The sequence below is a fragment of the Otolemur garnettii genome, unplaced genomic scaffold (assembly GCF_000181295.1).
Source record: "Otolemur garnettii isolate 467f Iridium unplaced genomic scaffold, OtoGar3 scaffold00075, whole genome shotgun sequence".
NCBI classification, from domain to species: domain Eukaryota; kingdom Metazoa; phylum Chordata; class Mammalia; order Primates; family Galagidae; genus Otolemur; species Otolemur garnettii.
Genome location: NW_003852470.1, coordinates 2,185,009 through 2,196,133, shown reverse-complemented (window position 1 = coordinate 2,196,133; position 11,125 = coordinate 2,185,009). Strand labels below are relative to the sequence as shown.

Genomic DNA, 11,125 nt, shown 5'->3' with positions numbered 1-11,125 from the left:
ACAGAGCTGGAGCACCATGCAGAGATTCACCCTCTCAGTACACAGTGGTGTCCACGCCCCTGGCCAGCCCAGCTGCTCCTACAGAGCTGGAGCACCATGCAGAGATTCACTCTCTCAGCACACAGTGGTGTCTACACCCCTGGCCAGCCCAGCTGCTCCCACAGAGCTGGAGCACCATGCAGAGATTCACCTTCTCAGCACACAGTGTTGTCCGTGCCCCTGGCCAGCCTGGCTGCTCCTACGGGGCTTGGGAAGTGCAACCAGGCAGACTTGCCGGTGTTTGGGTGGGCTGGGGGGACCAGCTCTGTGCACAGCATCTAGGGAACTTGGGGCTGCTGAGGCGCAATGGTTCCCGGGCAGCGGCTAGGGCAGGACCCAGACCTCTCGTTGCCTGCTTAGCAGGTAAACTAGTTCTCTGGCCCATGTTCATCCAGTCAGAGGATGCCTTTTCCTTCCTCACCACCTCAGTAGCCTCTCAGGTAAGACCCACCAGGAAAGAACGTTGGCACCTACCGGTTCCGCTTGGTTTTCACGTCTTGTTCCTCCATGCTGTCTTCAGAACTGGACCCATCGCTGCAATGGGCTGAAAGAAAGTCAGGGTAAAGGGGTCAGCATGTCAGTAGTCAACATGAGCAAGACTACCACACAGCACTCACTCTCAGTAGGACACATCTGGAAACAGAAAAAGCAGACTTCTAAAGATTGGTAGGAAATCCTATAACCAGTTTTCTCCTGGTGCAAATTCCCACTGTTCTTATATTATAGCAGAAGACAAATCAGCCATTGCTCTTCTGTAGAGAGGTCACCTTTACAGGTGGCCAGGCCTCCCAGAGGGGCTGGGGCTGGGGAATCAAAGGTGGGCATCTGTCTGGGCAGCCCCTTGTCCATGGGGGTGAGGGCGTGGAAACAGGCAACCCCACAAGACCCGGGCAGCTTGCTGCCCTGCCCCAGTGAAGGGCTCGCTCTCAGCAGGTGACCCTACTCCCTTTACGTGTGGCCTGCACTCTGCTGACCATGCGTCTACTTCTCCCACCAGATGGATCTAAAGACCAGTCCCTACTTCTGTCCTGAGGAGGTTGGCCCTGTAAACGTATGAGGAGCTTTTAGAATGATAAAATAAGAAGGTATGTTGGTGTTTTGAGTTGGTCTCCAGGAGAGAAAAAGGAAAAATGAGCACACAGCTGGTCCTTGCGCTTTATGGCTTCTCTCTTGACTGGCGTAATGGTTTCCAAATGCTCCTGGGCTTTGCGAGGCCCTTCGTGTGGTTTCTCATTCTTCATCTACCTCCGCTCCAAGCCACGTGCTCGTTAGGGTTGAGGCAGGGTGGGCAGTGGGTGGGCACGGCAGCGCGTCCTCCAGGCCCTAGCCCTGCCATCCGGAAGCTGCTTACTCCCCCCATGCCCCATCCCGCCCCCAGGCTCTGCGGTGGGAACAGACTCTGCTCCTAGTGAATGGAACAGTCCGGATGGTTGTCAATCCCAGCCATGCTCCACACCTTTTTGTCTTATAAAACCTGACAAGTCTGTGTATTGGGTGTGGAATCCCATTTATGCTTCTGAGACCGGATCTCGGTTCAAATCTACACACAGCTTTGCCTCCAGTGTGCCATGCAGGGCCTCTGGCCAAACTTGGCTCAGGCTCTGGAGGCCAGTCCAGCTCTGGAGGCCAGCCCAGCTCTGCTGGCCCTGCTCCTATGCAGGTGCCAGGCTCCTGGAGGGGCTGCTCTGCCAGGCCTGCCTGGCATCCTCAGGCACCCATGCAGGGGATCCCCCAGAAAGGAGACTTTATAGGCAGTACCCCCCTTTCCAAAGTGATGCTGGTGAGGGAGGTGGGGCTTCTTGCTGGGCAGTACAGGGTGGGAAGGGGCAGGAAGGCCAAGCCCAGGGAGGGCGGTGGAGCCAGTACCCAGGCACATCCCAAGGCAGGTTCCCAGGCCCTCTATAGAGGGCTCAGCCTCAGTGCCACCACCATGGGGCTGGGTCACCCCTCACCGTCCAGGCTGTCCCATGCTTTCTCCTGTAAGGCAGGCTATTCAGCGAGAGCCATGCCCCCGGCCCTCTGGGTGCTTACAGTAGCTCCCTCCCACTTGTGACAGCCACATGTCTCCAGAAATGGCCAAACCTTCTGCAGGCTAAAATCACCTACCCCAGTGGAGAGGCACTGGTCTGAATGACAGATCATTTGCAATAGTCAAGGACACTAAAGGCCTGGCCCATCCTTCTCTGCCCTGCTCCCTACAGGTGTCCCTCCACAGCTCCAACAATGCCCCCATGCAGGTCTCTGAGGGCATCTCCCCTGAGCCACTCCTGCCTGTCCCCACCTATGGGCCTTCTGCCCTGTCTTGTGGGCACCCAGTGCAGCACATGGGGCTCACTTTCCCTGCCTCTGCTTCCATGTGAGGCTCAGGCTGTCGCTGGGCCCGGCTGGCCCCTCGTTCCTGCCATCTCTCAGGGACCCTGTCTCAGCCTCTTCCAGACTAAGAGCTTGGCTCCCATTTGGAGCCTTTGGTGTTTGAAATCTGTGCCTCCTGCCTGCTATGTCCAGAAGAGGTGATGTTCTTGCTCAGTCTCAAAGAAGATTTGGTACTTTTTGGTCACCCACTTGTCTCTCAGGCAGATGAAGTGGGAGGTGATGAGAATGGTGGAGACAGAGTTGAAGCATCATGGAGAGGAAGATTCCTCCCCCTTTGTCATGGGACACACTCCAGGGAGGCACGAGCAGCCACGTCAAAATGTCTTACAATTAAAAAAAAAAAGATGTCACACAATTACAAAGATATTATTTAAAATAAATGTATATAATATTGGTTATTTTTAGACTGTTTTTATCTGTTTGCTTTAAATACTTTCAACATTGAAAAAGCCTTCCTAATTGAGATACAAAATCCAGAACCAAAAATAGAAAATATTTATGAATCTGATTGACTTTAAAAATGGACCAGAAGGGATAAAGAAGAAGGGATCTCTCAGGATCAGCTCCTCCACCCTAACTACCACTGAGCAGGATGGTGATGGGAACCAAGTAGTCCAGGACTGTAGGAGCAGGTCAGATGCTGTAACTACAAGGGCAGTGCAGGATGAGAGGAGAGGCTGCCATCCTTCCCTGACCGCAGGCAGTAGAGCAGAGACTTCAGCAACCACACACAACAAGAAATACACACTGCACAGAAGGAATTTGGGAAAGTCACAAATGATGATTCAGCCCCTAAAAAGCCTCACTCAGAATCCTTGTGACTTAGGGGAATCTGATTTCTAGATAAGCCACATTTTGTTATAATATGAATAATGTCTAGTTTGCAACAAAAAAAAATTTCAAAGCATACAAAGAAATAGGGAAGCATGGCTCACTCAACTGATTTTTTAAAAATGGCAGACATTATCCTTGAGAAAGCCTATATACAAAAGTTAACTCAAAGTGGATTAAAGAGCTAAATTTATGAGCAAGAATTATAAAGCTCTTTGAAGAAAACATAAAAGTCTTCATGCATTATTTGTCTGTGTCAGAACAAACAAGCACCTGGGCAAGAAGTCACCAGAGGGCAGGGTTCATGGGGTCCGCACATGTCTAGACAGGGGGAGAAGGAAGTATGGGGATGGCGTGGGAGACCAAGAGAGGCTCTGTGCCACAGGAGCCCAGCTGTGCCACAGGAGCCCAGCTGTGCCACAGGCCCTGTGCAGAGCAGGTGCAGCCTCACTGTAATTCTGAGACACCTTATATATACGTGTACACACACACACACACATAGACAAACACCTCAATAGTGTAAAATGTGCTGTTTCATTTATCTACCAACAAGAGCATGAAGCTGGATTGGCTGGTAAAATCCCTCAGTTGCTGTGCCCCAGATGTCTTCCTTCCTGTGAGCGAGGGATTATGCCTAATTACATCCATCTTCTTAGAGAGGGCAGGCACAATCCCTGGTTAAACTCCCTGAAGAATCCTAGGAACGAGGTTTAAGTGTGTATGGATAATTGGCATTCAGGTGAGCTCCCAGGTGTGCAGTATACACCTGGGCCCTGAGGTGGCCAGGACTTGTAAGGTAGAGGGGGGCGGAGGGCAGGGAACTTCCCAGGCACCCAGAATGACGGCACTCAGCTCACACCTGTCAATCAGGTGGGGCCCCAGCTCTGCTTCAGCAGCAGGTGACCCCACCAGGGGGATACTCACACCCAGCACCTGCACAGCAGGACATGCTCTCCCATGACTATGGCCTCCTGCATTGGCATAGGCCCCTGGGAATGTTTTGAAAGGGCTGGGTTAGGACTTTTCCATGGTGGGAAGCCAGGAATGGGGGGCAGAGCAGGAGCCCCGACTGGATCAGGTGATTCTGCCGCAGGAATGATGGGGTAGAGATGCTGCCTGGGAGGCCCTAAGTATGATGAGTCCAGGTCGAACCCACCTCCCCAGGAGCAGATCCAGCCAGGCCTCCATAGAGGCCAGAATCAGTCTTCCCAGGATCCCCAGCTCACATGCAACAGGTGAGAGAAATGGAATGAGCACAGAGTCTAGGCAAACAATGAGCCCAGGACAGCTGGGCCCAGCTGAAATGCAGCAGAAGTTCTGTTGTAACCCAGCCCTCTTTCCCCTGCCCATTCCTGTACCCCCACCACCACCCTCACCTGTTCCCCTCGCCCTCTCCAGTCCATTTCCCTCCTCCTCCCTTATCCCCCCCCAAGAGTTGAATCGGGAACAAGGCAAGTCCCTCCTCCTCCCAGGGTGGCTGAGAACAGTGCTTCCCAGCCACGTTCCCAGGCTCCCTCCTCACCCCTAGGGTTGCCAAGAACAAGCTTCAGGTACAAGGAAGAAAAGTCCCAAGTTTCACAAAACCCCCAAGTTCTCAGTAGACAAACAATGGTAGAAAACTCACCGAGACTTGATTAATTACTGTTGTATAACCATAACCATTGTGATATGAGATGTATCCATTGTCAACCAAAATTTTATTAATTATTGTTCCATGACTACCTGAGTTGTAACCCCTCCTTAACCAGCTACATTTCACTTCTGTAATATGCTTACACAAAGCCTATAAAAGGCAACTCACCCTCCCACTTGGGCTGCTGACTGTCTCTCGGAGCAGCAGCCCCTGCAGCAGGTGAAATAAATTACCAATTAATTAACCTAAGTGGGGGGTCCAACTCTATTTTTCCAGGTCTCCTAAGTTATTTCAGTTCTACATTTGGTCTGTGACCATCACAGGGGACGTCCCCATGGCCCACCAGAAATGCCGCACTACGGTGCTACCCACACTCTGGGAATTAGGGAACCATCCTAGTCCTGGTGCTCACTGTCAGCACCCCCCAGGCCTCCAGACTTGCAGCTCAGCCACATCTCCTGTGGTCCAGCCTGAGTGACCGTTCTTCAAGGAGCACCCCTAGGCACTCACTTAGCTCCATCTGGCCCCAGCCCCTGTCCTCTCTGCCCCCCACATCACAGACACATCCCCCCTGCCCAGCAGGGGCTCAACCTTGGCACCCCACGTGGAGCTCAGCAGCTAGTCAGTCATAGCAATCACATAAATAAATGAGTGGTTTAGGGTGAAGTTACCCTCCTTCCTTTGGTCCTGGGCCAGGCAGTGGGCGGGGCTAGAACATTAGTCTTCAGGGAAACTACTCTGAACGATGCTATTCCTGCCTCCCCACCATGTCTCTGCATCAACATCAATGCTAACTAAGCAGGGTTCCCAGAGCCTGGGAGGCCTCTGCCTGCCCGTCAAGTCCCTGCTGAGATGCTGAGATGCTGAGACTCAACACAGCAAGCTGAAAGGGGAGTGTAATTACAGCATCCGCAGAGTGTCATTAGAATGTCCCCAGTGCCCATGCATCCCCCTATTCCTTCCCCTGCACAGACCACTTCCAAATCCCACCAGGAGTCTCACAGGTACTGCCTCTTGTAAAAGGCTATAGGTTCATCCATTGTACAGAGAGGAAGCTTAGCCCTGGAGGCTGGCAGGTGTGCAGGACACAGAACCCAGGTCCCGTGGAAGGGCAAGGTTCCTCCTAGAGCCCAGGGGAGGGCCTCACAAGTCACCTTAAGACCCCTTGGAAAGAACAATACACAGGTTTCCCACTCTGGACAGAGTCTTCCCCTCTGGAAAGCCCCTCCCTTGGGGAGCCTCGTCCCTGGATGGCCCCTCCCTCAGAAAGCCCCGCCTGCGGAGAGCCCTGCCCACCTGGTAAGATCCAGCATTTGCACTTGCAGTGTCCCCAGGCCTTGCTGAGTGTCCCTGGCCACCTGGATCCACTTGATTTAGCAATTGTGTGCACTATTTGTCCAAACCCTGCTAAGTGAAGTGACCCGTTTCCCTCTACAGCTGTGTTTACTCTGGGGTTCCCTATACTCTACTCAGGGAAATGCACGCTGGGACCGATTTACATTCATCTTGAATAAAAATGTCCAGCCTGTTCACAGAGCAGCTGAAGCTAGTGGAGTCCATGTCATCTCTACCACAGGCTGGGGCCAGCCAGTGTGAGTGTGTAAGGCTACCCCATTGTTCCCACTGGTGTGAAGGCCACCTGGCTGCCATGTGTACTTTAGATGGGGCCAGGGTGCCCTTCCTCCTGTGCTCTGGAGTCAGAGCCTGGGCTGCAAATCCCAGCCCCTCGCTTGCTAGATGTGTGTGATTGAATTCTCTTCAGTAAAACCACCCTGGGTCATAGCACAGTGGCCCCAGCAGTGTCCAGTCCCCACCCTGGGCCTGTGAATCCCTTAGGCTGTATGTGCAGGGAGCTGAGGCTGCTGCAAACTCACCTTGGGAGGAGAGGCAGTCCCGTGTCACACACGTGATCACAGGGACCTCGGCAGTGGGGAAGAGGCAGAGGCCAGAGCCAGAGGGGGAACTAAAGCCAGAGGAAGGGCCCTGAGCCAGGCAAATCAGGCGACTGTGAGATGCTGGTGAGGCAAGGAGGAAGAGCCCGGTTGGCCACTGAGACTTACGTGGGACTCCACCCTCCAGAGCTGTGCAATAAATAACCCATTTGTGTGCTTTTAAGCCATTTTGTGGTAGTTTGGTGCGGTAGCAATGGGTACAGCCCTGATGGCATCATCTCACAGGGCTGTGGAGCAAACAAAGCCAGGCCAGGGCTACATGCTGAACAACAGGCCCTCATGCCGTGGCAGGGAGGACGCCCACCCCCTCAGTTCATACACCCCAGGCTTTCTACCCTCCTTGGCCACGGGGATGCTGGCAGGAGACAGAAAGGCAGGAGGCACATTTATGTCCCTTCTCCCCTCCCTTCCTGCACCCCAGAAGAGGAGCCCACCAGCCACATCTAATGGTCAGATGCGTCCCATCGGGCAGCACCAAACCTCTCAGCATAGGGCAGATGGAGCTGCAGGTGCATTGCCTACATGGCCAGAAGGTCTCTACCGAGAGGCCTGGGCTGCTGAATCCCACAGGTTTGAGGGGCCCTGAAAACCAGCAGTGGAGAGTCGCCAGGGAGCTTCCTCCAAACTGACATGTCCCGCATCCCGGAGCATCATGATGCGGAAGGGAGGGGTTCCAGGATGCCTGGTACTTCTTTCACTTTAGAGCAACAGGCTTTTAGCCTCAACTGTCCAAACAGCTGCTGCAGCCAGGAGAGAGTGGGGGTGCTGCAGGGTGAGCAGGAGATGACACAGGACGCCTAGGGGGCCGGGTGAGCAGGGGACAGGGCAGGACAAGCTGGGGGCCCGGTGAGTGGAAGATAGGGCAGGACAGCAGCGCTGCCAACAGTGGAAGCAGCAGGCTCCTCTCTCATCTGCCGAGTGACGGGTGGCCCCGTACTCCTGGCAGTTCTGCGTCCCACGCCCCACCATCTGTCTAACACTATTAGCTAATACTTCCACACCCTAACTCCTCACCACACGCGCTCACACACAACTAAGGCCTAGCAGCAGGTAAATGTGGTGGCCACTTTACAAAATTCATTTCACTTGCTTCTTGCAAAATAACAGATATCAACTAAAATGCTTAATATTTTCATTTCAGACAAGAAATAAGTATTAGTATATTCAAATCTACAATGACTCTTGGCTGAACAAAATGTGAGAAAAAAAAATATTCTCCACCAGCAGCAATGTCCCCTAGAGCTTGTTATTATAATTAGCATTAAATCCTTCGATGGGTCATCACAAGCGGGCAGCCAGGGAAAATGCCACTTTGCTGGTGATGGCTGGAGGTCACTAACTATGACCCTTATCATTAATTAGTCCTCCAGAAACTCCTCCTGTCCTGATTGTTTTTCAGTAAAACTCTCTGGTGGACTTTGGGAAATTAGAAGTTACAGTCCGAAATATCCATTATACCCAGGAACTAGAAGTTGAGCATTGAGGTCTCTGGCATACTCTTAAGATTCAAGTTAAAAAAAAGGAAGTAGTTTAAGACCATCTCGTCCCCCTCTTCTTATAAGAGGAGGGAGGTAAGGTTAAAAGTCGTTTTGCAACTGCATGTAATACTGTGATCACACGTCTACCGAGGCAGTTCCACCCACCATAATAATGTGATGTAGGAGAAGGTACCGTGACAAGTTAACTCTGAATGAATCAGATGTTTCTGGCTGTGCTTGCTAGAGTTAAGGCCCAACGCTTCACCTTCATAAGTATGAAATGAGACTCCTGTCAGCATAGTGGGAGCAGCACAGTCTGGGGAACCCTGGTTTCTCCCCGTCAGCCCCCACAAGCTTGGAGCAGCAGGTCGCCCCGTGGGGTGCTCTGCAGACACATCCCTTGTTCTCTGCAGACCTGGCCTGATTTTGCCCAAACAACAGAAATGAGAGCAACTGTGCCTTGACTTCTAATCAGTTCATTTCTTTCTCATTCCTTTTGATTCTTTGGGGGGGAAAATGAAACCGCACCCAATTATCTATAAGAGCACATGCAGAGGAAAGGAGGGAGGATCCCACCTGCCTGTTTGGCTTTTGCCAAGCAAATAAGATCATGGCTAAGATTAACTGTGTCTTAATGTTCCTCATGGATTCGAGGATCTCCTGATCTTCCTAAATTGTGCAGGATGCTCTTGTCCATGAGTACGAATCTCGAGAGATTCTTCTCTGTAATGATTCTTCTAGCATTCTTTCAGGATGCAAAATATCGTTTTTAATAATGAATGCCACTTGATCAAAGGAGGAAGCAGAATCATAAATGAATCCTTATCATCCGTGAATGCAGCAACATTTTTCAGATTCAGTTAAATATGCACTAGGGCATTTTTTCCCTTTTCCCAAATCAGTTGACTGGAGCTCTCTGGAGAATGTTATCATTATCTTAAGTGAAATAAACCTACTAAACTTGTCTCAATCTTACCAGACTAGTAGCAGCTTTGCAAGAGCAACCCTGTACTGTCGAAACTGTTAAGAGAACCTTTATGATACTGTCTTCTAATGTTCCCGTCAAAGTGCAGGCTGATACCATATATTGTTAGCCCTAGGTGCTGGGGAATCGAAAACATCATTACAGACCCAATAAAATACCCTACAGAACTGAAACACAGACCTGTTCTCAAGGTCTTGAGATCCTGAGCCCCCTGCCTGGCCCCACAGACCACATTCCGCATCTTGGCTGAGTGGGTGCTCCTGCCCCGCAGGCCCCCAGCAGAGTCAATGCTATATGTACCCATATGCTTGGGGGTGGGGCTTCCCAAGCCATCAGCTCATAAAAGAGGTACAGGATCTAATTGGAAGGGACCCTTCCTGAAAATGCTGGAAATTCTCTGACTCTTGTGAAACAAGATTTATAAGAGTATCATCAGAAACAGCTGCTCTGCCAAGAACCCCATTGCTCGACCCAAGAGGACCTTTCTTCTCTGAGTGTGGGATTTTATTCAGTTTCCAAATGCGGCAACATATCGATCCAGCCCAGAGGTCTACAGTGAACCTATAAGTGGGAGGAAATATACCTGACTGTGTACAGCTGGGCTCCCGAGTGGAGCTGGTAAGACACTGGGAACGAGAATAAGATGCTGGGGGTAACAGTGACATTGCCAAGGAGCTGTGAATGGCTGATGGAGTGGGCGGCCTTCTGAGCATCACACCACCTCACAGGATGCACAGGACAGCCAGCCACTAACCACCCGGAAGATTCCAGGTTTCTGCAGAAACTGCTGTAAAAGCTTCATTAATAAATCCTGTAATCGTACACACGATTCCTTGATAATCAATTTTCAACATAACCAAGAAAACCTGCTTTATCTCATGATTGTTAGAAACAGATGGCTTAAACACTGCAAAGTGGGCCCCAAACCCCGCTTCCTAGTTACTTGCTGAGGCCTCCAGCTTGCGCTTGTGGGGCGGGTCCTCGATGATCCTGTTGAGGTCCCCGCGGTTCTTCAGGTCCGTTGGCTTCTCCCAGACTGACAGCTGCATCGTGGGGTTGAAGAAGAAAACCCGGTCGTCTCCCGTCCAGACCACGCACCTGTGTGAGGAGAGACCATTAGGAAGTGGTGGTGGAGCCCTGCCCCTGCTGGTCTGGCAGCCGCGGGCTTGCAAAGCTTACTCTGCGGAGTGTGGATAGTGATGCTGAAGCCGGCTGTTGGCTGCTTTACAGATCTTTCTTGAATTTTGCCTCATTTGATTAACAGCTAGACATCTTTATGACTGACCTTTAACCAACTCTCAGAGAAGCCAAGCAGCTTAGCAAGGTCACACAAGGTCAGAGCTCCTCCCTCACACCAACTGCGTCTGGCTCAGTGAGATTCCAATTCAGATCCTGAGCTCTCTAGGGCAACCCTGGCCTCAGACGCAGGAACAGAGCCATGTGGAGAACGGCTCCCTGGACTTCCCTGACAGAGCTGTGCGTGGCCACAGAGGAGCACACGGCCCCAGATCACTGCTCTTCAGATGCAGAAATAATCAAAGGTGCCGCCTCCCTCAGCAGGCGAGCCCTGGTGGCTGTTCATTTTGAGAAGAGCAAAGACTTAAGTCTTGCACTTTCATATATGGAAATTTACAATATCCGTAAGGAATAATTTGCAATTTTAAAACCCTTTATCTGTGAAAGGTTATCAGAAAAGGGTAAAAAAAAAAAATGAAGCAAAGGGAAGAAAGGCCCTCCCAGAGGGGGTGTGCAAGGCACCCACGTGGCAGGAATGAGAGGCCCTCCCAGAGGGGGTGTGCAAGGCACCCACGTGGCAGGAATGAGAGGTCCTCCC

General features: G+C 51.6%; 1 protein-coding gene across 1 annotated transcript in view; it reads right to left on the bottom strand.

Moving 5' to 3' along the window:
* Positions 1 to 11,125, bottom strand: part of TCERG1L (transcription elongation regulator 1 like) — a 169,623-nt gene that overhangs the window by 39,637 nt on the left and 118,861 nt on the right. Inside the window, exons 6-7 of the mRNA XM_023515631.1 lie at positions 10,235 to 10,389; positions 514 to 583 (exon numbers count right to left, since the gene is read on the bottom strand). Of these exons, the coding sequence (XP_023371399.1) occupies positions 514 to 583; positions 10,235 to 10,389 (225 nt within the window). The remainder of the gene's footprint in view (positions 1 to 513; positions 584 to 10,234; positions 10,390 to 11,125) is intronic.